Source organism: Leucopleurus acutus (genome assembly GCF_964270905.1).
Source record: "Leucopleurus acutus genome assembly, chromosome: 2".
NCBI classification, from domain to species: Eukaryota; Metazoa; Chordata; class Mammalia; order Artiodactyla; family Delphinidae; genus Leucopleurus; species Leucopleurus acutus.
In genome coordinates, this window is record NC_139143.1 from 87,911,632 (window position 1) to 87,939,269 (window position 27,638).

General features: G+C 40.8%; 1 protein-coding gene across 1 annotated transcript in view; it reads left to right on the forward strand.

The window, feature by feature from the left end:
- NOTCH2 (notch receptor 2) overlaps positions 1–27,638 on the forward strand; it is a 177,544-nt gene that overhangs the window by 113,058 nt on the left and 36,848 nt on the right. The window contains exons 6-15 of the mRNA XM_082834020.1: positions 3,317–3,550; positions 4,893–5,048; positions 5,588–5,776; positions 6,718–6,831; positions 7,639–7,752; positions 9,439–9,672; positions 13,597–13,707; positions 20,251–20,443; positions 21,799–21,944; positions 23,515–23,628. Coding sequence (XP_082690146.1) covers positions 3,317–3,550; positions 4,893–5,048; positions 5,588–5,776; positions 6,718–6,831; positions 7,639–7,752; positions 9,439–9,672; positions 13,597–13,707; positions 20,251–20,443; positions 21,799–21,944; positions 23,515–23,628 — 1,605 coding nt within the window. The remainder of the gene's footprint in view (positions 1–3,316; positions 3,551–4,892; positions 5,049–5,587; positions 5,777–6,717; positions 6,832–7,638; positions 7,753–9,438; positions 9,673–13,596; positions 13,708–20,250; positions 20,444–21,798; positions 21,945–23,514; positions 23,629–27,638) is intronic.

The following is a 27,638-nucleotide window of genomic DNA, read 5'->3' on the forward strand; positions in this document are numbered from 1 at the left end:
GTTTTTATATTCTGAATGTAATGACTGGTTGCTAGAATTGGAATGAGGAAAAAATTCTGGCATAAATATGCCTGGGAAGAGTTTTGTTCTGGAGAAATGTGCCTGAACCTTAGAGAAAAATGATCCATTCTAGAAAAGATTATTTATAAGCCAGTATTCTCCTGACTCTGTAGATTTGATTTCTCTAACAGTATCTAACACCAAACACCTAAGGTATTTGATGAAGGTATCTAACCTTCAAAAATCAACCTCATTAGAAAAACAGTCAACTGTACTCAAAAAATACATTTGATTTTTTGGACAGTAATTTGAAGTCATAATTTTCCCCAGTAATTTGATGGTGCGTGTCATGGTTTTAATCTTTACCTTTCCTGTCCTGTCTCCTTCCCCATGCCTTTGTGTGCTTGGGAAGACTGAGATGCACAGAGATTGTTTTGTTATGGTGAGATTCACACCTCAAGTCTTTGTTACGAATTTAAGAGTCAGCAGCTCTAGTTTAAATCCCAGCTCTCCCTGCCTCACAACGGGCAAGTTATTTTACTTCTCTGAGCCCGTTTCCTTAACTATAAATGAGATAATGATTGTGACAACTCAAGCACAATGCCTGGTTCATAGTACGCAATCAGTGACTCTTGGTTTCCTTTCCCAAGAGAACAAAACTTTCATTCCAAGCATTGTTTCATTAACCTAGTCTGTCTTACTACAATATTTAAGCGTCTGGGTATTATAATGCATACGAAATACATATGAGATGTTTTAAAATCACAGTGTCTCATACTCAGAATTATCACAGAGCCAATAAGAAAGAAAAATAACATCCAAATTTCTCACATTCAGCAAGTCAGTTTGGTTTGACGATAGCACGGTACTTGAGTCATAGGTGTAAGAGACAAGACTCTCAGTAATTTCCAGGTTACAGAAACTCTTCACCTGCTTCTTGGTTATGTTTTCATTTCTAAATCCCACCTGCATCTTAATTACACACCTGTCTTTAATCTGAGGTAGCATTTCTGCCAGTAAAGTAGGGGAGCAAAGCCTTCTATACTAAATGACATCGTCTCCCCTGGGGAAGTGATTGCTCCTGCACTCACTCACTCGCTCACTCACTTTGTATTAGTTAATACTGCAGGTTGCAATTGACAGATCCCCATCTGAAATTAGGGAAACCTGTTGGAAGGGACGTCTCTCAGAATGGCTGTGCTCTTGAATGGACTTATGAAGAGTCGGTCTTTGGGAACAATTGGAACCAGTAACTTGAATGCCCCCAGATTCTATTTTTCTTTTCTTGTGTACTTCTGATTCACTGTTATCATTTTGTGTGTAGACTGGTCGTGTTATTCTTTTGGTCCATGTGGTAGAGGGTCTCTAGTCCAAAAGTTTGGAAAAGAGACACAGTGACAGTTTGTATAAGATGCCCATCCTGGATCAGTCAGCTGTGACCAGGAAGGCATATGCATGGTCATGTAAAGACATGGCGGCTCCTTCAAGAATTATGTGGATGAAGTGGGGTGAGGAGAGCAGCACAGAAGAGGGTCCTGAGCGCAGAGTTCCAGAGATGCCCACACACCCATTCTGCCATCTTAGGTAGAGGGATCTTAGCTGGGAATACAAAAAGTATCCCTGAACTGAGGTTGCTTGCAGCCAAGTGATGGGAGATTGCTGTGCGATCAAAGAAGTGCAGTAGAATGATGTTGGTTCTGTAATAATGGATGTATAGGTTAGATAGGAGTAAAGAGTAGGTTGTCAGTTAGGTTGGATCAGACACAGCTAGCTTCTGTTAGCAGTGATGGCTACACAGTTGGGCACTTTGCAGACTCTGGAAATACTTGAGCCAAGTTGAATTGTTATCTGGGGACTAGGTATAGCCTTGGCATTTCCTGAGTATAAAAGTCCTGTGCTTTGTCATGAAGAGGCCTCTTCATCAGAGTGCCTTTTTGAGTTATCCAGTGAGTTTTTGACAGAGAAAGAATTAAGGACACCTTGAGGTTTTTTGGGTTTTAGCCACTTGTCATGTTCTGTTTTAGAGAATTCATATGACCTGAATATTCATTCCCTTTGGTAGCTCCCTAAACTGGTATTAAAAAACCTCTGATAAGAAAGATTCATCAGTTTGTTTTACAACTCAGGTGGCCTGGCACTAAATGCTTGCTAATCACAACTTCCTTGCTTATAAGTCGATTGTCACTGGGCCTAAGAGCCTTTGCAATAGTCCCCCATCCTTGCTCTCGTAGTGACCTGCAGTCCATTCAGAAGTGGTCTTATTATCATCCTTCAGTTTGCTTTTTTAGGCAGAACAAACTGATCCTTTTCCATCTTCTACTACATTAGGTCGGCTTCCCACATCTTATTCCACTAATCCAGTATTTGCTCCAGTCTCATCATCTTGGCTTTGCCTTTCACATTCATATTTTACCATGGCTCTTATTGTCCTTAGTTCGTTAATTTCTTCTCTCTACCCTTACCATTATTATTATTATTATTTTTTAATTATTCTTTCTTTCTTTCTTTTTTTTTTTTTTTTTTTGGCGGTACGTGGGCCTCTCCCTGCCGTGGCCTCTCCCGTTGTGGAGCACAGGCTCTGGACGCGCAGGCTCAGCGGCCATGGCTCACAGGCCCAGCTGCTCTGCGGCACGTGGGATCCTCCCGGACCGGGGCACGAACCCGTGTCCCCTGCATCGGCAGGTGGACTCCCAACCATTGCGCCACCAGGGAAGCCCTACCATTATTTTTAATTAAACCTTTTATTTTGAGATAATTATAGTTCCACACAAAGTTATAAGAATTAACAGAGAGATACTGTTTACCCTTAACCAAGTCTTCCCCAATAGTAACATCGCCCTGCAGAACTACTATCCAGCATCATAAACAGGATGTTGACACTGATACGGTCAAGATATAGAACAGTAGCCCTAAAGCTTTGATTTTTAGGTTGCTTCTCATTATTCTTGTCCTTACTCATCTCTTAGACCCTTCTCTCCTTGCTCTTCTCACTTATGTATTCATTGTCCCAGGGATTTAACCAAATCAGATTTAAGGATCTTAGAAGACTCAATTTTCTCTTTGATAGGTTGCCTAGATTTCATGGTGTCAGAGTTTCTAGGGATGGCAACTTGCATTCTGTAAATTATTTGCCTGGAATAACTATATGGATGTCTCAAGGTGGCCTTAAAATTCATGTGAGGACCTGGTCTGCTGTGAGTTAATTTTGCCTCAATTTCAGGCAGGTCACGTGAGGGTGAAGAGTGTGTGGGGGCTGGTATGGTACTAATCCTCTGAGACTTAAGAACCCTAATCAAAGGCGCTTTTCCCCCCAAAGGACAGTTCTGCACAGAGGATGTGGATGAGTGCCTGCTGCAACCCAATGCCTGTCAGAACGGGGGCACCTGTACCAACCGCAATGGGGGCTATGGCTGTGTGTGTGTTAATGGCTGGAGTGGAGATGACTGCAGTGAGAACATTGATGACTGCGCCTTCGCCTCCTGCACTCCAGGCTCCACCTGCATTGATCGTGTGGCCTCCTTCTCTTGCATGTGCCCAGAAGGAAAGGCAGGTAAGGCCAGCGGAAGAACAGAGCTGGAAATGAGGGAAAGGGCTGGTGAGCAGTCGGGATTTCTGCCTCCTTCTCTTTCATCCCTTTTGGGGTATGTCCTTTTAATTTCCATCTGTAGGAACATGCCTCTCAAAGCTGTTCTTCTGGAAATGTAATTAGCCAAAGTGCTGTGAAATTAGTTTTCTTCCTTAGGACTTTTGGCTCTCAACTCTGTGTACCTCAGTTTTTCATCCCTCCAAAATGAGTTAGCAACTATTGCCTTGGGAACATCTATAGCCCTCCTTAAGATTTTAAGCTGAAAGGCAACTCCAAAATTAAGATGAATTTCTCAGAAATTAAGACAAAATTATTCACAAATGGATGTAGGCAGTTAATTTTAAGAAGAAATAATCCATTTACTCAGAAAAAGCTGGCAAGAGGGAAACAAGTGCATTCCAGCTCTCCATATTGTCCTCTAAGGGAAGGTTTTTACCGACTGCAAAGTTAACCTTGCTCTAGCCTTTCAGTTTAACAGCTTCTGGTTCTAGGAATAGAGCAGTGAAGGGAGGAATGTGATGGACGGAGATTGCTTAGTGAGAGAACTTGGTGCCTAGCAGTTTTGAAATGTTCTTATATCTATGCCTTTCCGAAAGCCCCACCTCCAGCTTTGTAGAAGAAGCCTTAGTCACCTCTTCTTAAGCTAATTTCAGACTGGAAAATCCAGTTCCCATGTGAACTCTGCAGAACATGGGGCCTAGTAATATCTTCAGAGTCCTGAGGGCACTTGAGCCAGGAATGTTGACACTATTAAAAAGCTGCCCGAGTATAGGCTGATGACGTTCAGCTGGTTTTTTCTTCTGAGGCTCGTGAAATGCAGGTGGCCCCAAGATGATCAGGTGGCATGATCTTGGGAAAGAAAGTAGGTTGCCTAATAAAATATAGGATGTATGTATTGTTTGGGACATATAGTAAATAATTATTTGTTGTTTCTCTGAAATTCAAATTGAACTGGGAGTCCTCTATTTTTATTTGTTAACTAAACATGACAGCACAATGGGAAGTATGTCTCCCTTTTCCTGTCTCCATCATCTAACCATCTCACTTTATGGCCTCACTTTATCTACCCTTGGGGAGGGGTCCAGCTAAGGGCTCAGGGTCAGGGTATCAGGGTTGTCTGCAGAAGCTCCTTGCTTTGCTGCTGGCTGCAGCATGTCCCTAAGATTGGGTCAGGAAATTGCCTCTGAATCTTCATATTGGATTTTGATGTGCCAGTCATAAGGTTTTCCCTCCTCCATGAAAGAGAAAACTGTTCCCCAAGTAAGGGACATTTTCTCTGTCTTCTCCTTACCCCACCCTGTGATAGGTCTCTTATGTCATCTGGACGATGCATGCATCAGCAACCCCTGCCACAAGGGGGCACTGTGTGACACCAACCCTCTGAACGGGCAGTATATTTGCACCTGTCCACAAGGCTACAAAGGGGGTGACTGTACAGAAGATGTGGATGAGTGTGCCATGGGTGAGTACACAGAACCTTTCCGATCCCTCATGGTGTCTGTCGAGCTCAGCAAGCATTTAAGCTGAAGCGCATTTTACTCTACGAGCATGTTTCACCCAAACCTCGGATCTCACCTGTTATATGCCCACTGTTCACAGCTAACCTTTCAGTGTAACCATATATTCTATTCTGGGAACTGAAATATATAGAAGGTTTGTACTTGACTCTTAACATAAAGCCCTACCTTAGTGACAGTTTGGGCATAAGAACAGTAGAGACTCACAAGAGTTGAGGTTGTCCTGGTTTGTCTTTCTTTCCTTATTTCCTCCCTTCCTCCCTTCCTTCCTTCCCTCCCTCCCTCCCTCCTTCCTTCCTTCATCTTGTTTATTTATTTACTTACTTGCTTATTGATTGATTGATTAGAAGAAAATAGGAAATTGAGAACCAGATTATTAAAGAGCTGGCCCTAATGCTAATAATCTGACCCACTTCTGTAGTCCACGTTTGTGGAAACCCCATCAGGTGCTCTGATCCTGGTGATTGGTGCTTGTGTCTTCCAGCCAATAGCAATCCTTGTGAGCATGCGGGAAAATGTGTGAACACAGATGGTGCCTTCCACTGTGAGTGTCTGAAGGGCTATGCAGGGCCTCGTTGCGAGATGGACATCAACGAGTGCCATTCAGACCCCTGCAAGAATGATGCCACCTGTCTGGATAAGATTGGAGGCTTCACATGTCTGTGCATGCCAGGTACATGGGCCATCAGTGTGTGGGATCTAGACAGGAGGCACTGCACTGTGCTTCTCTTAGGCAGAGCACTCAGTATAGCGTGGCAATTCCATAAGCTCTGTTACCATTTAATCCCCCGCCAAGGGGACCCTTAAGGAGTAAGGCCATCTTAGAATTCTTAGAGCTATGAAAAGCAATCCCTTTATGTCAAAACCCAGATACATGTGAGAGAAAAATTCAGAAGATTTTTAAAATGCAAGTATACTTTGATTTAATAAAGGATTTATCATAAAAATTCTTTAAATAGCAAGCTTTCCTTACCCCCTGATATGTTACACATAGCATACCATTCCATTTATAGAAAATAATTTTACCCATAATTGTATAGGAACTTGCCATTTATCTCATAGTGAGATACACATGCTTTGTTATACTCTGGAACTCTTCTGCAGAGACCATTGCTTGAATCCTCAGACAGCACAGCTAAACCCAGCTTAAAAATGACGGCTGCCAGTGGCTGCTTTGCCTGATTGAGGGTGCTGGCCTCTCTAGCCTTGGCAGGCCTTCCTGACCTTTACTTGCACCCTGAGAGCAACAGCGTCTCTGACTCAGCTGGTCTTTAGGAACTTGGACTGGGGACCCTGTGGGCCTGGCACTGTCCTGAAAGCAAAGCCTGGACTGATCAGAGAATGTGGTTCGGTCTTTGTTGGCATGCTAGGTCTTAGCCAGGTCTTTGGAGGTGACCTCTTCCCGCTCTCCACAGAGGCATGGATATCCCAGAATATTCCCCTGTCTGGCCGATGCTTACAGTGACTGTTTCCAATCATAGCAGAGTCCTCTTTTCCCTCTGCAGAAATGTGCATACTCATAGAGGATATAGTCATCTTTGCAACTTTGTGCTTTCTTGGCTAGAACACGCCTTTGTCTTTTTCTAAGCCACTTGTGTGGTCCATTTTGTCCAGGTTTCAAAGGTGTGCATTGTGAATTGGAGATAAATGAATGTCAGAGCAACCCTTGCGTGAACAATGGACAGTGTGTGGATAAAGTCAATCGCTTCCAGTGTCTGTGTCCGCCTGGTAAATGCCCACCACCTGCCCCCGTTTTCTTTGAAAGCATAAAGCTGGCTGACCACAGGGACGGGAGGAGGGGGAGAACGTGTGTGGGCTGTACATGAGGAAGTCATTAAAGTGAGTGCTTCAGGATAGGAGTGTGTGTGTACAGAAATGGGGGATTTGTTTCAGCTAGTGTATCTTCCAAATCCTTTGTGGCCAGAAGTCCAAGTCTATTCTGAATGACCCATGACCTCTCTGTCTGTGTGTACATTTGGGAAAGTTCATACCTCACGGAAGCCTTAGTTCTAGGTTATTCAGGATTTTATTTTTTCCTGTGGGTCATATTCTTGAAACCTTTCTGTGAGATGATTATTTTTAGACACTTCACCCATGGGTACAGAAACAGCACAAGGCAATTCTTTGCAGAGAATGCTGTGTCTCTCCTTTGGCTCCCCAAAGCTGTTGTTGAAGACGTGCTAAATTTTCTGCCAGAGTCTATAGCCTCTCTTGTTTCTTTAGAGAGGAGGTCCCAGTTCTTCTGAAGCTACATTCACTTGTTAGGGGGCTCTGCCTATAACCATTCAGTCCCTACTTTAACTAGAAGTGAACTCTGTGCTGGGAAGAAAAAGGTAGAGAGACACACAGGTACCTCTGATGCCCTGAGCCTCACCCAGTTATCCTAGTTACCTGTTGGGTAGAATAATTCTACATTTGCTGACCCATGGGTATAAACCCTGCCAATAACAACCCAGTTCTCTTTGGGCATCATTCTCATAGTAAGGAAGGCATAGGATAACCCTTTGACTTGTGTCATCGCTGTACCCTTTTCAGGTTTCACGGGGCCAGTTTGCCAGATCGATATTGACGACTGTTCCAGTACTCCATGTCTGAATGGGGCAAAGTGTATAGATCACCCAAATGGTTATGAATGCCAGTGCGCCACAGGTAAGAAGTTTTCACTTCTTATTCCCCTGGTAGGTCTGCCTGAACAAAACAGGAGACCGTCCTCTTCTAGCTGCCCTGCCAGGCCAGTCCACTAACATGGGCTGCTCTGGGTTTAGAAAGAGCTTCTTCCAAGCCTCTTTCTTGCTGCTCTCTCACTGTTTCCTCTGCAACACCTGCCTCCTTTACCACAATCGTGGCCTGGCCTGGACATTTCCATTTGGTGCCCCTGTCTTTCTTGGGCAGATTTTGGCAACGGTGAGTTTCCAGCTGGCTTGACCTACTCCTTTGGAAAAGGGAAGAGTTCCAGGTGAAAGCTATTTTTCACTGGGGCTTCTCAGCAGGAGACTTGTCTCTGTGTTTCTTGAGGCAAGTGATCGAACAAAGGCCCAGAAATCTGGGGGCAGTGGTGTGCAAGTGCAGAGGTTTTCTGCATAAAAGATGACTGATGCTTTGAGAGTTGGATGTGTATTTGTATGGGGGAGGGAGCCCTGTCTGGGAAAGTTTGGGTCCTCTTTCCTGACTTCTGCTACCAGGGTCAAAAAGAATGTTTACAAATATTCTACATTTCTGATCTGTGGTGACATTTCTAATTTGGGAGTAGATTTGAATAAGCCAAATGTCCCTTATTACACATTTGCTTCTGCACAGACCATCATTGTGTAGAAAAGGACTAGAAATTAGTAGCAAACGTGAATTCCCAGTTTCTTTTTTCATCTGACTGTTTAAGAAAGGAGTTATGAATGTAATTCAAGATATTTTTTCTTATTTTAGAAGATGGAGTCTTAAAGGATTTTAAGCATCATGTGCATGATTTTTTTTGTGATCACAGAAAAGCAAACTAAGTCATAACAATAAACACAGAGAATTACTATTTCAGTAGTATTGGAACATTACCACTTGTTAGGCCTACTTAGAGAGGGCCCTGTCAGATGGTCCGCTTAATTTTCTTCTCTTTTCACAAACGTTTGTCTCTGGTTGGAGAGGTTTCAGGTTTTGTCTTCCTCTGGCCAGATTATGCTTGTGGAGAATAACCTTCACTGGAGAGAATTTACAAAGCTTGAACTCATGTTTAAACGGGAGGAGAGCCCTCCTAGAGTCTTTTAAAAGGATTTAATGTTGAATAAAGGAACTTTTATTTGTCCCTTTTCTTTTAACTGTCATAACTTGTTCATTCATTTTATTTAACAAGTATTTATTAAAAACTTACTGTATATGCATAGATCCCTGGGAGGTTGAGAGGAACAGAGAAAAGTTCTCTGTCCTCTCAGGTCAGAATTGGGAAGATAAGGTACATGAAACCATTAATATAGTACCTGTATATGCAGTTGGGTTTGGGAAGAAAGGAATATAGAGGTAAATATATTAAGGAAAAATATTGAGAGCTATTCCCCACTGAAGTCCAATATTAAATGAAGATGCAGTTAAAGCGTCTCTGCAATGAAATTATTATTTAGAAAAAGCTATTTGAATTCTACAAATTTGACTTGAAAAACTTTATTTTAAGCAAAACTCTCTAGGCTTGCCTTATAAATCAATGCAGATAGTCAGTTCCAACTGCTCATTGCCTGCAATATGAATTGTTTAAGACTTGGGATGTGTAGGATAAGTGGATGCCGGCTACATTTATGTTCAGGTATGCAACGTCTGCCTTGGTTTTTAAGCATCTTTGGTACAATTTCTTCCAAGGATTCACTGGTGTGTTGTGTGAGGAGAACATTGACAACTGTGACCCCGATCCTTGCCACCATGGCCAGTGTCAGGATGGAATTGATTCCTACACCTGCGTCTGCAATCCAGGGTACATGGGCGCCATCTGCAGCGACCAGATAGATGAATGTTACAGCAGCCCTTGCTTGAATGAGGGTCGCTGCATCGACCTGGTAAATGGTTACCAGTGCAACTGCCAGCCAGGCACATCAGGTAAGCCCACGCCGTATTTCCTTTGGAGTTTTCACTGTTTTTCAGAAACAATTTATGCAGATGTCTCAGACATTCTTGGCAAGACTAAAAAACAGTCTTGATTCTGAGAGGCTCAGCCAAAGCCATGGCCAGAAGTGTCTCAGAGGCAGATGGCTCTAGCCAGTAGAGGAATGAGAGACAATAGCTTTGCAAAGCTGGTGGCTTTATGTATGTGTTTTTCATTAAAAGGAGGCACACCGCTTCAAAAAATTGAAATTATTATTTAAAATTGAAAGCCATCTTGCCTTTGTGGCTTGATTTGATCGTCTTTGTTTCTTTAACCTCCACCTCAATCAGATTAATGAAGTTGGTCCTCCCTCCCTGCCTCCAGTTCTTCCAATAGTTTTTCCTCTGTTTCAGAGTCCAGTATTTTATTTTATTTTATTTTATTTTATTTTTGCGGTACGCGGGCCTCTCACTGCCGCGGCCTCTCCCGTTGCGGAGCACAGGCTCCAGACGCGCAGGCCCAGCGGACAGGGCTCACGGGCCCAGCCACTTTGCACCATGTGGGATCTTCCCGGGCCGGGGCACAAACCCGCGTCCCCTGCATTGGCAGGCGGACTCTCAACCACTGCGCCACCAGGGAAGCCCAGAGTCCAGTATTTTTAATGTGACACTTTTCTCCTGGTATTTTTCGCTGGTGGGCCTTGGCCATCTGGGGGGGGGAATCTAAAGGAGAGGAGAGACTTTGCAACATGTTCCATTGTCAGTTAGAATGCAGAGCTGCCATTTCCCATCCCAAGTTCCTTGCTGTTTCCTGACCCCAGTTGAATGACTGTTCGTTAGTCGTGAGGGCATGCTACTCCTTGCTGGGGAAATGTTGAATTGTTTTCTCAGGCAGCAGCATTTCACAGGTTTCAGTAGATCCTGTTTTATTTATTTGAGGAATAATTATGGTCACAACTGTGGTTAATGGACAGAGAAGTTCTGTGTCTCCGATCAAAGGAAAATGTATTAGTGGAAGATTAACTAGTGTGTGCCTTTGTTAGAAGGGAACCTGCCAATACGAGGAGTGATTTATTGAGAACTCATTTTCCATTTAAGGAAAATGGCCTATGTAGGGGGCAGAGGTGGGGGAGGAGGTTAGCTGCCCTCATTTCATCTTGTTATTTCCAAATCCATTTCTTCAAACTTGTCAAAGGCCTGGTCTTCATCCAGGAACCCGTACATGCCAAGTTTGAAAACAAAGTCCTTTTTGAGTTGCTCAAGCATACGAGAAACATCCCATGCCTTCCCAGTTGAAAATGCCTTCCCCCTCCCCACGTTTAGATAACTCAGTAAAAGAGCTGAATAGATCTTTGTGAAACCTTCCAAAAGCAATTTGCTTCCGGGCTGGTCCCCCGACATGAGAAATTGCAGTACGGAAAGAAATTTGAGAGATTTACAAGCGATTGAATGGATGCCTTTAGAATGGTGGGGCTGTTTTAGGCTTTGCTGTTGTTCCCGTTACAACAAATGTACTGGACACCTGGGTGAGTGGTGGGCTGGCAAGCACTTTGTTTTCTCTGGGATTATATAATAATGCCAGGTTGGGTCAGGTGTGTTCCCTGGGGAGGAGAGAGAAGTCAAGGTGAAAGTAGCTGTCAGTGAGAAAGGCAAGCAGTGAATAACAGTGGTGTGCAGGCAGCATAGAGACGGAAGGCCCTGGTTCTCTCAGAAAACGGCCAGATCCATTCCTGTGGCTGTTTGGAGTATTAAACCAAAGAGATGCAGGCAACATAAAGAGATCTTGGCCTGTAATGGGTAGAGAAAGACCTGGCATGTACCAGGAGCCTGGGTGAAAGGATTCATTCAATCCATCATTATGAATAGACTCTCGAGATCTAGAATAAGAATCCACAACCCATTCATAATATAGTCTGAGTTGGTAGGTTGGAGTTTGGATGAGTGTGTGGATAGAGGGATGCTTTACAACTTGCTGGTTATAATTGTGGTTTCTCACTCACTAAGTACTGAAAGTGCAATACACTACCCAGAATCACTTTTGATGCTTTTGATACCTGTGATCTTCAGTGAGTGTTTTTGGGTTTCAAGTCACAGAAACCACCTTGACTAGCTAAAAGAATCATCAACAAACAAGCAAACAACAACTACAAAACAGACAAGCAGAAAGAATTTTGTGAAAGCACACAGAAGTATCTTACAGATGCCAAGTGAGAATTGAACAACGTGGCTTTGGGGGGATGAGCAGGAAGTAAGGGCCACATGCAGACCATAGGTCACGCAGTTCATGTTCCAACGTCTCAGTGAGATAATCTCATTGGCCCAGCTTGAGCTGGGTGTCTCTTCCTGCTAGAATGAAACATGGATTTGGGGGCAGAGTCACATTGGACCTCCATGGCTGTTTGGGGCCTGCCTTGGTCCATTGCGAGTAAACGGGGGTTGTCAAACAAGGGCTAGACACATCTCCTAAAGGTATCCATTTGTAATCAAAGAATATTGAAGCCTTGCCTCATCTGTGGCCAGTAGGGCAGTATAGCCTCATCAATCACAGAATGACCAGTATGGTGTGGTGAAGTGTATGGAATCCAGAGAGCTGGGTTCACGTCCTAACCGTGCTGACTCAATTGTGCAGGTTCATGATAAAATGGGTGTAACACAGCTTGATTTGCCAGTGGAGTGAGGAGAATAAAGTTATGGAATGTAGGAGGCAGAGTACTTGGCTCATGATAATGGCTCAACAGATTGTTAATATAGTAATTATTATCAATAAATATTAATATAAAGTGTGAGTGAATAAAAACTATGGCATTTTGTTGTGGAAGTTTCGTTTATTAGTTTATATCCTAACTATCAGGCTTTATTTTTAGACTTTTTAAACTACCAAGATATTCTTCTACTATGATACCCAACCACATCACTAAATTCATGTTAAATAAATAATGAAATGTCATGAGTAGTTTTAGAGAATAATGGTAACAATAATGATTGGTGTATCTCTACCATTTAGTTACCCATATCTACAATTAAACCTTCCTAAATAGAGCCAAACTCTACCATTCATCTGAGGAACAGACCAGGAGGAAGGCGGCATACCCCAGAACGAAGTTACCAGACTCTTTATCCTGAACGTTAGCCCATCATAGGGACAGTCAGTATCAAGCTTGTAGTAGTAGATACAAGTTCCAAAATTCTAATTTTCATGTGAAAGCTTAAATTTTATCTTTGGAGCACAGTACTGTCACAGTTGTTTTCCTTGAAATGGCAGGTTTATTTCTCTCACTTCATGTTTGCTACATACTTAAGTCTGAATAGCCCTGGTTTGTCCGTCAGTTGTTCTTTCAATTAAAATGGGATTCTTTGAACAAAGCAACTGTTTCAGTTCAGTACTCAAACAATCACACAACTGCTTTTCCTGGAGACAGCTCTGAAGGTTGGCATGCCACAGAATTGCTTTATGTATATTTTCCATTTCATCACACAGAACAGTAGAGGTATACTCAAGGGTCAAGGTATAATCAAATTATAAAGTTAAGAATTTTGACAGCTTGACCAAAGTCGTTCTTAAGTGAAGCTATCTTTTTGTTTTGTGTTAACCGAGTACATGGAGGTGAAGAATAGAAAGACCACTAGTACAATTTGGTGCCACTGCCTTGATTCCTGTTAAGATGCCGGCAGTCCTGCCCCCATTGCTTTTGCATCATTAGTGCAAATTCCAACACAATGAAAACAACAAATAGTGGCTTAGCATGGTTAATATAATCCTTTTGACCTCATGATGCCCCGATGGGGCCTGGAGGACTGCACTTTGAGAACTGCTCCTTTCCTGCATTCAGGGTTGGCTGGATACTCTTTAGATTTCTTAACACCTAGCATCACAAGCAGAGATCATTGGTATTTTCTGCGCTAATATTGCGTGGTTTCTCTTTGCTTTCATCTTTGCAGGTGTTAACTGTGAAATCAATTTTGATGACTGTGCAAGCAGCCCTTGTGTCCATGGGGTCTGTATGGATGGCGTTAATCGTTACAGCTGCGTCTGCTCGCCAGGATTCACAGGTAATGCTCCTTTTTGTTGGGTGACTCCTCCTTCAGCCCCATCACTTTGGGAAAAGGGCATCTAAAGAAAAATTACTTTTCAAATATTTCCTATTTCTTTGTCTCTTGGAAAGTTAGAAGTTTGATTCTGTGCTTCTCTGGCCCAGTTTTCTACTTACAGGGCTTCCCTAAACTGTAACATGAAACTTTTCATTAGTTAGGGTTTTTAGGCCATGTGTTTATAACTCCCTGAAAAGAATTTCTTTTCAGACTTGAATTATATAGCTTTCAAAGCCACCCTTATTTTTCTGCACTTAGTAGTGAATACCTTCTGTAAAGGCATGGCCAAGGTAAAATTCTATGAAAACACTAAATGCTTTCTTCTGAGTACTTCCTCTTATGGGGGATGGTTGGGTAAGGCCAAAACTTGGGAGGATCAAACCATTTTTGGCTAGCACAGAGAGGTTTTTTTTCTCTCTAGGAGGAAGAAGGTAAGTGACTAAGATAAAATTGGTTATAATTCTTCCTAAATTATAAGCAGCTAGAACACTTATACACACACCATGTGTGCACACACACAAACTCACATGCATCTTCTCTTTGACCTCTTTTGTTGCTAATAAGATTACGCTCCTGATGAAAACGTGCTAGAGGTTACTGAGCCTCTACTGAAGGCTTTTACTGACACATCCGTTTGTTAATGGACCATCAGAGAGCATATAATGTGCCTGTCGCATTCTCTAGGCAGTGCCACATAGAAGCAGGCACTTACGTAATGATGTTACCATTTAATAAATACCATGTGCTCATTTGCAACCAATGTGAGAAACTTCCCATGGAGTTCTTTAAACTATGATGTCAAAAGGCCATCAGAGCCAAGTGAAGAGATACCTCTTGCTTGCCGGAAACTTACCTCTCTCTGTACTTCACAAGCCTTTGCACTGCTTGGTGTGATTGTGGACATGAGAGAGGAATGCTTATGGCCCACATGGGTCACCGTAATATCTGCTCAGTGGAAGATAACTCAGAAGACAGGTGTGATGAAACCTCTTATATCTAGTGCCCAGCACTGCTGGTATAGCCAGACGTACTTCTGTGTTCTGAAACGTGTTACTCCAACATTAAGTGACAGCCAACTGAATACACAAAAATTCCTGCTAGGTAGAATGACATATGCATTTTTCAAGGCCTTATTTTGAGCTAGGCATTAAATTAAGTGCCTAACCTCATTGAATTGTCACTGCTATTATTATTTCTGCAGTATTGATGAGAAACCCAGAGCTCAAGAGAGCTTAAGTAACAGTACTAGTGCACTGCGGCCAGCATTCCACCCCAGGGGGTCCTACTCTAGAGTCCATACTCATTCCCACTTCACTGGACAGCCTAAGTAGGTCCCTGCTGTGGTTTCTTTTTACATATGTAAGCCTCAGACTCGTCTTAAATTTTTTGGAAATGTCAGTGAATCATATGTTCTCTCTTTTTAACATTTAGCAAATCAGGAAGGTCAAAGAGGGAGGACATGGGCTAAAAATATTCTAAAATAAACTTAAGGTGTAGCATGAAACTGCATAACCAAGAAATGGAATGTTTTGGTTACTGGGCGGTACCCTGTTCTTGGAACAGTTTTCTACAGCTGTTTTTCCTATTTGTTTTTTTAAGTCAGTTGCTGAAAATATCAGAGACAACTGTGATATATACTCATGACCTGTAAATATGAGGTGTTTTAGTCTTGCCTTTGTTTTATTTTAATACTACTATTTTTTAATTACAATTTTAATAACAGCTTGAGCAGATTTAAGGGAGGTTTTTTTTTCTAAGACTAAATTCTCTGTTCTCTGCAGACCTCTTTATACTAAATGATTCAATAGGAAAAGTAAGAAATCATGTGGTGCTTCTATAGAATACTTCCCAGTTTTATAAACTACTTTTCAGTTTCACCTTGATGTCCATTATTTTGCTGACTTCTTATAACAGTCCATGAAAGTACATAGGTTGGATATGAAACCAAAAGCACAGGTAACAAAAACTAAAATAAACAAGTGGGACTACATTAAGCTAATGAGCTTCTGCACAGCAAAGGAAACAATAAGTTGAAAAGGCAACTTACAGAGTGGGAGAAAATATATGCAAACAATATATCTGATAAGGGGTTAATATCCAAAATGTACAAAGAACTCATACAACTCAATAGTAAAGAAGCAAATAATCCAATTAAAAATTGGGCAAATAACAAGAAAAAGAATTCTGTAACTATGTATGGTGACAGATGTTAACTAGACTAATTGTGATGATCATTTTTCAATATATGCAAATATCAAATCATTATGTTGTACACCTGAAACTAATATAATGTTCTATGTCAATTATACCTCAATTAAAAATGAAAACACATTAGTCAGGAGTAGCTATACCCAGTTTTGGAAAATACTATTGGAAAATACCCAGTAATTTCCAGATAGAGGACATTGGCAATGTTCACTCTAATTCTCAGAGTTACATGATTTAGCCACAGACTGATTGTATTTTTAACTTGTAAATCATGATTTGTATTTTGAAATCCAGTATCATCTGAAACAGGTGAGGTTCTGAAAGCTTTACAATCTACCAAACCCTAGTGTTTTTCAACTAGCATTTGAAAGGCTAATCATGAGTAGCTACCAATAGAGCTAATCCTCATTACAATGTCATTATACAACTATATAAAATCACCAAAATACAATTTAAAAAGTAGATACGAGGTTTACAGTCTTGTCTCTCTCTAAATCTCTTACAGTATTTTCTAATCAGGAGTAAGGTGTGTAAATGTTTATAAATTTATAAATGTTGAACATGCAGTTGCTTTTGGTTCTCCAGCCCGTAGTCAAGCGAATAATGGCATATCCTGAACAGGCACGCTGCTAAGCACAAGGGGAGTGAGGAGCACTGAGTGTGGCAAAGGTGGTAGAAAATGAGATCATGCCTTTAAAAAGATTTAGAGTGTGATCCGGAACCCAGACTGCATTCATCAGAAACATTCAAAAAATGTATAAATGATGAAGGAAAACAAATGTTTAGAATCAGGGGGAAGAAAGGGGAAAGGACCTTCTGTTTCCAAAGAAGACATACAGATGGCCAACAGGTACATGAAAAGATGCTCAACATCACTAATCATCAGGGAAATGAAAAAACCATAGTGAGATAATCACGTCACACCTGAAAGAATGGCTGTTCTCAAAAAGATAAGAGAGAACAAGTGTTGGCAAGGATGTGGAAAGAAGGGAATTCTTATACACTGTTGATGGAAATGTAAAATGGTACAGTTATTATGGAAAAACAATATGGCAGTTATCAAAAAATTAAAAATTGAATTATCCTATGATCCAGGAATCCCACACTTGAGTATATATCTGAAGGAACTTATTTCGAAGCGATATCTGCACACTCGTGTTCATAGCAACATTATTCACAGTAGCCAAGATAGCGAAACAACTTAAGTGTAAATCAGTGGATGAACGGATAAAGAAGATATGTTGTGTATATACAATGCGATATCATTCAGCCGTGAGAGAGAAGGAAATCCTGACATTTGCGACATGAATGGAATTTGAGGACATTATGTTAAGTGAGATAAGTGAGACAGAGAAAGACAAATACTATATAATATCTCTTATGTGCAGAATATAAAAAAGCCAAACTCATAAAACCAGAGAGTAGAATGGTGTTTACCGGGGTCTGGACTGGGGGGTAGGGGATTGGGGAGATATTGTTTAAGGGTACAAATTTGCAACTAGATAAATAAGTTATAGAGATAGAATGCATAGCATAGTGATTATAGTCAACAGTACTGCATTATAAACTTCAAAATTGCTAAGAGAGTAGATATTAATTGTTTTCACCCCAAAAAGAAATGATAGTTATGTGAAGTGATAGAGGCGTTAGCTAACTCTGTGGTGGTAATCATACTGCAATATATAAAATATATCAAACTAGCACATTGTATACCTTAAACTTACACAATGTTATATGTCAGTTATGTCTTAATTTAAAAATTAACAAAACAAAAAAAGCAGATAGGGAAGTTTTATTATTCTCATTTAACAAATAAGGCAACTGAAAGATAGAGCTTGATGTATCTGTCCATGGTCTTAGCTAGTGAGTCACACTGCTAGGACTGTGAGTTCCCAGAAGGCAGGGACCTCCCTAATTATCTTTTTAGCCAGCATTTTCTAAAACAGTGTCTAGCACAGAGGGAACACTTAGAAAATGTTGCTGAATGAATGACCAGAATCACACATGGAACTTCTGACATCCAACACCAGACTCTCGAGTCAGGACTATACCATGCTTTCATTCATTAAATACTAATTTTTTGGGCACCTGCCTACAAGATAAGAAACATTGGTGAATTTCTCATTCAGTAGTTACTGAGCCCAACAAGGCACATAGGCTTGTGCTGGGTGTTTCTGATGCTGGGGTTTCTAACGCTACTTTAAGCATGAGACCTTGCTAGTGAAGCAGCTGTCAGTCCATCAAGTAGACTGCACAAAGAGGCACTCAACCCTCTCAGCTAAAGATGACTTGAAAATTGATTCTGCAAAGAGCTTTTAAAAGCAAATGAAGGAAATGTGAGAGGAGTGGCTTCTGAGAAGATTCTTCCCAAAAAAAGGACAGAAAATGAAAAGGCTTTTTCCTCTCATTCTCCACTGGATTGCAGGCTGAGGATAGTGCTACAGTTGAAGAGTTCTGGCTCTTATCTTGGTGCCAGTGGCAAACACCAAAAAAAATCAGAGGTTGAAGCTAAGAAAGTAGTATTTTAAAATAAGTTATTAATAAAACACTTAAGAGGAAAATAGCAACTACTACCAGATTATGGGTTTTTACCTCAAGAACCACCAATAATGGTTTAGAGAGCAGTGGAGGGTGAAAAAATGTTAATACCCATACTTTAAAGGGGTGTGTATCTATTTCATTTGGAATTTCCTGTTCTAAATGCAGGGTTGCTCTTTCTTAAATGAAAATGCCTGTTTTTATCTAAATCAGAAAATTGTCTTCTTAGAAATTTATAAATTCCTTCATAGCAGTTGCTTGTTGCCACTCATTTACAGAATTATGGGTTATTTTAAAATTTTATATCATTTTGGAATATACAGTTAAATCATTTATTCAAAACTTAACAAAGCAAAACTCTTACGTAACTGGCATACTTTATTCCACTTAAAGAAATAAATGTGAAGGTTATAGCAGACATCTTTTCAAAGTGCAGTCTTGGATATGTTTTAGAGGAAGAACATATTCAGTTCAGTTTCATATATTCTGAACATTTACATTATTATTTGATGATAAACTACTAATAATTGTCTACATCAGAGTTTCTCAAAATGTAGTATTTGAATCACCTACATTATTTATTTATTCTTTATTTATTTTTTTTAACTTCTTTATTGGGGTATAATTGCTTTACAATGGTGTGTTAGTTTCTGCTTTATAACAAAGTGAATCAGTTGTACATATACATATGTTCCCATACCTCTTCCCTCTTGCGTCTCCCTCCCTCCCACCCTCCCTATCCCACCCCTCCAGGCGGTCACAAAGCACCGAGCTGATATCCCTGTGCCATGCGGCTGCTTCCCACTAGCTATCTACCTTACGTTTGCTAGTGTATATATGTCCATGCCTCTCTCTCGCTTTGTCACAGCTCACCCTTCCCCCTCCCCATATCCTCAAGTCTGTTCTCTAGTAAGTCTGTGTCTTTATTCCCATCTTACCCCTAGGTGCTTCATGACATTTTTTTTTTTCTTAAATTCCATATATATGTGTTAGCATACGGTATTTGTCTGTCTGTTTCACCTACATTATTTAAAATGTGGTTTTGGGGCTCTAAGGATCTCCTTTTAAAACAAGTACTTTTAGCAACTCTTTTTGCACATTAAAGTTTGAGAACCACTGGTCTAGATTGAGAGACCCTGGATGGTTTTCTCAGTGATCAGAGAACAATAAAATTATGCTTAGAATACTCTTCTTCCTGCGGCAGAAGATGGATTAATACAACTCTAAAAGTGAAAGTAAAATAGCTTTTCTTCTCAATCAGTTTAATCATTAAATTAATAGTCTACTCACGAAACATTTCTGTTAATTGAGATTTACCATATATGGAAATGTAAGAGATTGACTAACTGAGAAAATGAATGCAGTAAACCAGGGGAAAGCAGTGATAAGGAAAGCTTCTTGGAGAATACTCCAAACAGCAACAAGAAGAGCAGCCAGCTTTGGTAACATTTGATGTTCTCTTTTTGAATCCTTGTAAAGTTTCCCCATTTCTAAGATGGAGTGAAGAAATACATGTCAAAACACTACAACACTGTTCCAGCATTTTGTTAACTTTATTATCAAAGCACAGTGCCCTTTGCCCCTTCCTTGCATGGCACTAAGGGCTGTTGGATGTCTTATTCCTTAAGTCTTGACATGCGGTGCCCAAGGCATCTTATAGCCTATGAAGATGAAGGTATCAACACAATAGATCTCATAGTTCTGTGTCTATTCCCTAAGCATTTTGTATTTGACAAAAACTGTCTCCCTTCTCTACAGGGCAGAGATGTAACATTGACATTGATGAGTGTGCCTCCAATCCCTGTCGCAAGGGTGCGACATGTATCAACGATGTGAACGGTTTCCGCTGTATATGCCCTGAGGGGCCCCATCATCCCAGCTGCTACTCACAGGTGAACGAGTGCCTGAGCAATCCCTGTGTCCACGGAAACTGTACTGGGGGCCTCAGTGGGTGAGTAGCTGTCATGTATTAATAGTTTCTTATTGACTTGTGTCAAGTCAGTTGAGTTTTAGTATTGGCCATACCCTGTAGAAGTCAGTCAGGACTTGAGCTGAGACCTCGCTGAAGATTTCGGTAGTCTGCGGCATAGTCTACCAAATCGCCACTTCTTCTCTACCTTCTGTGACTGAGTAGGTGGAAAATAAGGAGGAACGTCTCTTTCCTCATGTGGGTAGTCAGCACATGGGAGGAATCCAGGGTAATTTTATGAGTCTTTGGCAATTGCACTTTTAGTAGTTATTGCAAGATTGAGTTCTGAGGGATGTTCTATTTGATTTTCCCCTCTGCTTAAAAAGAAAGCCCAACTCTGTTCTATCATGGTACCAGTGGGTGCCACTGAAGTAGATCTAGTCTCAGCTAACTTTAGACATGGCCCTGATGAAATGCTCACAGTTTGCAAGCCCCTGAGAGTTGTGTAATGTGTTGGTAAGTAATTTTCTAGAATCACAGAGTGTGATGTTAGGTTCCATGAGATAGTTGTGTACTCTTGCTGTGCTTGCCAGAGGACAGGACTCTGGGCATTACCATTTGCCATGCTTACAACAGGTGAAAGAACGAAGAGTGTATTAAGAGGTAAATAGGAAATCAAGTTATTTCCAAGATGAATTAACTCAGTATTCCTGTTTCAGAGTATAGCAGCCTGCAAAGAATCCCAACCCACCTACTTTTTTTTAAAGGATCTCCAGACTAGGAGGCTATTATCTCCTGATACCACATTCTAAGTGCTAATGATGTTCAGATTGTGAACAATGTGCATATATTTCAAATACCTTCATTTTTGTTCCTTTTCCTGCTCAGTACCCTCAGTGCTTTCTGGGGGCAGGGATTCAGATCAGAGCAAAGCATGTCTCAGAAGTCAGACATCCCAGGAGCTCTTCAGAGTGGCTTAGTGTCTCTGATAACTACACTACTTCCTGGGTGTCTGTTTTACACCAGAAACAAGTGATCCTAAGGCTCGCGTTACTTTTAGTTTATATAGAAGAAAAGAAACTGCAGATTTATCTGTGTTAACGTGTCTTTCAGATTGTCCTGATTTGTTGTACCAACCACTGTTTACATATGAAAACTCACTATACTTACTTAGTTTCTCTAGCATCTTTGTGGGCCAGGAAGGTGTGTTTACTGAATGCTCCAGATGGGCCCACATGATTCACACGGTGACCCAAGGATAGGTCCATAGAGGATCAGAAATGAGATTAGCTTACCCAAGAGTTCCTTGGTCCTTCAGTGTTTCAGAATGGTGTATTTCAACTATGACTCAATTGTACATTCATCCCCCAACAGTAAATAACTCTGCCTTCTTTCAGATACAAGTGCCTCTGTGATGCAGGCTGGGTTGGCATCAACTGTGAAGTGGACAGAAATGAATGTCTTTCTAATCCATGCCAGAACGGAGGAACCTGTGACAATCTGGTGAATGGATACAGGTGCACTTGCAAGAAGGGCTTTAAAGGTGAAAGCAAAAGTGCCTATTTTCATCTCCCTTCTCTCTCTGCCTTTCTGTGGGTGCATGTGGCTTGGCTCACTTCTTCCTTTCCCTTTTTTCCTTCTCATTCATGCAGCAAATATAATTTGAGTACTTAATATTTATAGGGCAGTTGGGGAATAAAAACATAAATAGCTTTATACATGGATTCTGTTTTCAGACCAGCAGAGAGGTGAGTTATTGAAACAGTACCACTTAAGGTGAGCAACTAGAACGCCACTTATACAACTTTGGACAGGTGTTCTAATTATAAGCTCCAGTGTAGGCTTGATTCTATGTCAATTCGAAAGAGATATTGGTAGTAGAATGAAAATTTTGTTTTACTGTAATTGTAGCAATAATATCATGGAAGAAGCCACGTATTTAAAACCTTTCCAGCAAATTCTCTTACACATTAAGATATTCTTAGTTGATACCTAGTCACCTATGGCCTTCTGGAAAAACGCGTAATAGCGGGTATTGTGTAAAATCACGTTTTGAGTTGTCTCTGTTGTGTTTCTCCCATTGCTTTTGTCTTAGATACGCAAGAGAGAGAAACCTGTGGGTAAATCATTCACATTTGTACTTCGCTATCCATATAGTCACTGATTTCACCACTCAGAATTGTGCCAGGCTACTGTAATACATCAGCATGTTTCAGTGTCACTTGGATTACTTGAAAATTTTCTGAGACCACATTTTAGTCAGTAATTTTCTGACATTCAGATATATTACATCTGCAAAGAAACTTATAGATTTAAAAACACTTTTATTTCTTTGTCTCATTGAGACTTGCGGATCAACAAAATAAAAATCAGAACGTAAAGTCCAGAGTTGTACGGCTGTTGAGTAGCAGAGTACAGTTTGAACCCAGACCTCTATACTCCTAGACCATCATTTTCTTTTGTACAGTGCTGTAGTTCCTCAGTCTTAAGGCTCTGTGTCAGGCCCTACTGAAGGGGCAAAGGCGTGTGGCATTTAGTACAGTCCTGTCCCCATGGATGCTTCCTTACTTTTCTCTTTTTCATAGTGGGAGTAGATTTCGTGTCTTGGATCAGGGGAAACAGCTTTGTGACTTCCGGAAGCCCTACCACATCGATGGTAGAGACTGTGCATTTGAAAGAGTGGGCATAAATCACAAGCTTTGATTAAGTATTCGACTATTTTATCCCTTGATAACTTACAGGCTGTTTTTAAGCCCTGACCAGATACTCTGTATAGAAAGAGCTTCTATTTAGATATAGCAGTAGGTCTTCACCCTAATGAACTTCGTGGTCCATAATGGAGAAATTACTTACGTTTGGAGGTGCATTAGACTTTCAAGCTATTAGAATATACTGTTCTTCCATTCATTTTTTGACGGATTAAGCACTTTTGACTGACTGTGTCAGGGACTTGACACTGAAATGAATGAACAGGTGTTCCAGTGGCCTGAAGAAGTTAATGCAGTTTCTGAGGTGTTTAATGTTTACCACTGAGAGGTTTGCTTAGTAAATGAGGTAATGAGGAGGCTAACGGAGTTTCACTGTCTTTGGTTTTTCCCCTTTTCTGTCTACAGGCTATAACTGTCTGGTGAATATTGATGAATGTGCTTCGAATCCGTGTCTGAACCAAGGAACCTGCTTTGATGATATAAGTGGTTATACCTGCCACTGTGTGCTGCCATACACAGGTGAGTCCTGCACGTGCAAGGACCAGAAGGGTTGCTTGGTCTTGCCTTGTCATTCCAAACCTCTGAGTCTCAGAGGCGGGATCTGTGGGGCATCGATGCCGCTCTGAGGAATCACTCCCTCGTCACCCTTCCTGCCCTCACTGACTGGGTCTTCAGCTCTGAGCAAGCACGGTGGCCTCTCGAGATGCAAGTGGTGGGGAGACTCATTTGCTGCCTTTATTTTGTAGGGTTTGAAAATTTTTAAAAATTATATATGGCTGGAATTGACACATAGCTGATGGTTTAGTCATTATTTGAACGGACCCAGAGTCTCTCTGGCCTGTGCTCTTAGTCTGAGTTTTGCTAACACAACAACTACCACTTATTGGTCATTTACTATGTGCCGGACACTTGACATACTAGGGATGATTTGATCTAGTGCTCACAATAATTCTACAAAGTATTTAGACGTTCCTATCACCATTTTATACATGTGGAAGCTGAGGCAAAGAGAGGTTGCTTGCTGAAGGTCACATAGGTAAGTGGTAGATCTAGGGTTTGTCCCTAAGTCTCTGTGAATCCAAAGCTTGTCCTCTTGTCATTCTTCTCCTCACGTTCATTGCCACTGCATCTTATTCAGAGAGGTACGACCCCTGGGATGGCGATCACACACACGCAAGACATGGGTGTGACTTCGTTGCACATCAGGTGTTCTTTGTCTCGGGTGGTATTACAGGAGTGTGCCTGGACGTTTCTTTGTAGTCTCCTGCCTCATTACTGCCATCTTGTGATTGGTTGTATTTGTGTAGCTCGTTTACCTCTTCGTCAGCCATTTTCTTCATCTGTGGGGAACACAACAGAAACATGAACAGTGACTTTGCATGTTTCTCCAGTGCCTAGCATGCAGGCAGGAGCATGGCTGAGTTCTTACTCCCCTGGAGCCTTAGGCTGTTCATTATAGCTGTTGCTAGTGACTCTAGGCTGTTTGGAGTGGCAGAGTGGCCAGAAGCTTGCCTCTGTTACCTGAAAGACTTGATACTACATTGTTAACTTTGCCACCTCTTTAGAAGAAACATTCATGCAGGGAGAGTGCATTTAGCCAGCCTGACTGATAAAATCAGTTATCGGAGGTCGCTAGCTATCCCCAGACAGACAGTCTTTTTTTTTTTTTTTTGCGGTACGCAGGCCTCTCAGTGTTGTGGCCTCTCCCGTTGTGGAGCACAGGCTCCGGACACGCAGGCTCAGCGGCCATGGCTCATGGGCCCAGCCGCTCCGCGGCATGTGGGATCTTCCCAGACCGGGGCATGAACCCGTGTCCCCTGCATCGGCAGGCGGACTCTCAACCACTGTGCCACCGGGGAAGCCCACAGACAGTCTAAATAATGCCATTTCACAGTGATAGTGCTGATCACATTTGTTGGTACTGAGCAGATGATCTCACTTACAACCATAAAGACTGAGAATTGATGGCTGTAGGGAGATATAAGCAGGTGTCACTGTGTTCAGGCACATTAGAGACTTACCTGAATATGACTAAGGTGCACAGGTCATCTTGAAAATATTTGTCTTCTTGCTATTCAGATACTATAAGAATATTTGACTAAATGCTGGCTGTTGGTTTTTCTGCGTATTAGGATCTTATTAAAAGAATTTACTACTTGTGAATTTTGAGAAATTATATGAGACTAGAAATCTATGCAGATTAAAATTTCAGTGCTGAGTGTCACTAAGTGTTCTAAGTGTCATTGAATTTGGCCAGCATGAAGGGAACTAGGCAACGTTGCCTTTCCTTGTGAGCCATTATTCTGACCAGACACATTAAAAACTTGTTAGGGATATTGATGAAAATTTGTGGTAATATTGTTTTCTTTCTGAATACAAAATTTTAGGATAAAATTTTAAATTGAGTTAGTTGTAATTTGACTTTATTTTGTTGAAGTATAATTGATTTACATTATATTCATTTCAGGTGTACACTGTAGTGATTCAGTATATTTAAAGATTATACTTCATTTAAAGTTACTGCAAAATAATGGCTATATTCCTTGTGCTGTACCTTATATATATGTAGCTTATCTATTTTATACGTAGTAGTATGTATCTCTTAATCCCCTACCCCTATCTTGCCCTACTCCCCTTCCCTCTCCCCACTAGTAACCATTAGTTTGTTCTCTATATCTGTGAGTCTGTTTCGATTTTGTTATATTCATTTGTTTGTCTTGTTTTTTAGATTCCACATATAAGTGATAACATACAGTATTTGTCTTTCTCTGTCTGACTCATTTCACTAAGCATAATATCTTCTAAATCCATCCATGTTGTTGCAAATGGTAGAATTTAATTCTTTTTCATGGCTGAGTAATATTCCTCTGTGTGTGTGTGTGTGTGTGTGTGTGTGTGTGTGTGTGTGTGTATCACATATCACATCTTCTTTATCCATTCATCTATTGATGGATACCTAGGTTGCTTCCATATCTTGGCTATTATAAATAAGGCTGCTTTGAACATTGAGGTGCATGTATCTTTTTGAATTAGTGTATTTATTTTCTTCAGATATATGCCCAGAGTGGGATTGCTGGGTCATATGGTAGTTCTATTTGTAGTTTTTTAAGGAACCTCCATACTGTTCTCCATAGTGGCTGTACCAATTCACATTCCCACCAGCAGTGCAGGAGTGTTCCCTTTTCTCCACACCCCCTCTAGCATTTATTGTTTGTCGAGTTTTTGATGATGGCCCTTCTGATGGGTGTGAGGTGATATCTCATTGCAGTTTTGACTTGCATTTCTCTAATAATTAGTGATGCTGAGCATCTTTTCACGTGCTTTTTTAGCCATCTGTATGTCTTCTTTGGAGAAATGTCTATTTAGATCTTCAGCCCATTTTTTGATTGGATTGTTTTTGGTTTTCTTTTAATTGAGCTGCATGAGCTATTTGTATATTTTGGAGGTTAATCCCTTGTCAGTTGCTTCATTTGCAAATATTCTCTCCCATTCTGAGGGTTGTTTTTTTATCTTGTTTATGGTTTCTTTTGCTGTGCAAAAGCTTTTAAGTTTCATTAGGTCCCATTTGTTTATTTTTGTTTTTATTTCCATTACTCTAGGACGTTGATTGAAAAAGATCTTGCTGTGATTTATGTCAAAGAGCATTTTGCCCATGTTTTCCTCTAAGAGTTTTATAGTATCCAGCCTTACACTTAGGTCTTTAACCCATTTAGAGTTTATTTTTGTGTATGGTATTAGAGAGTGTTCTGATTTCACTCATTTACATGTAGCTGTCCAGTTTTCCCAGTACCACTTATTGCAGAGACTGTCTTTTTCTCCGTTGTATATTCTTGCCTCCTTTGTCATAGATTAGGTGACCATAGGTGCGTGGGTGTGTCTCTGGGCTTTCTATCCTGTTCCATTGATCTATATTTCTGTTTTTGTGCCAGTACCATACTGTCTTGATTACTGTAGCTTTGTAGTATAGTCTGAAGTCAGGGAGCCTGATTCCTCCAGCTCTGTTTTTCTTTTTCAAGATTTCTTTGGCTTTTTAGGGTCTCTTGTGTTTCCATACAAATTGTAAACTTTTTTGTTCTAATTCTGTGAAAAATGCCATTGGTAATTTGATAGTATTTCATTGAATTTGTAGATTGTTTTGGGTAGTATAGTCATTTTCACAATATTGATTCTTCCAATCCAAGAACATGGTATCACCTCTCCATCTGTTTGTGTCATCTTTGATTTCTTTCCTCAGTGTCTTTATAGTTTTCTGAGTACAGGTCTTTTGCCTCCTTAGGTAGGTTTATTCCTAGGTATTTTATTCTTTTCGATGTGATGGTAAATGAGACTGTTTCCTCGATTTCTCTTTCTGATCTTTCATTGTTCGTGTATAGAAATGCAAGAGATTTCTGTGTATTAATTTTGTGTCCTGCAACTTTACCAAATCCATTGATGAGCTCTAGTAGTTTTCAGTAGCGTTTTTAGTGTTTTCTCTGTATAGTATCATGTCATCTGCAAACAGTGACAGTTTTACTTCTTCTTTTCCAATT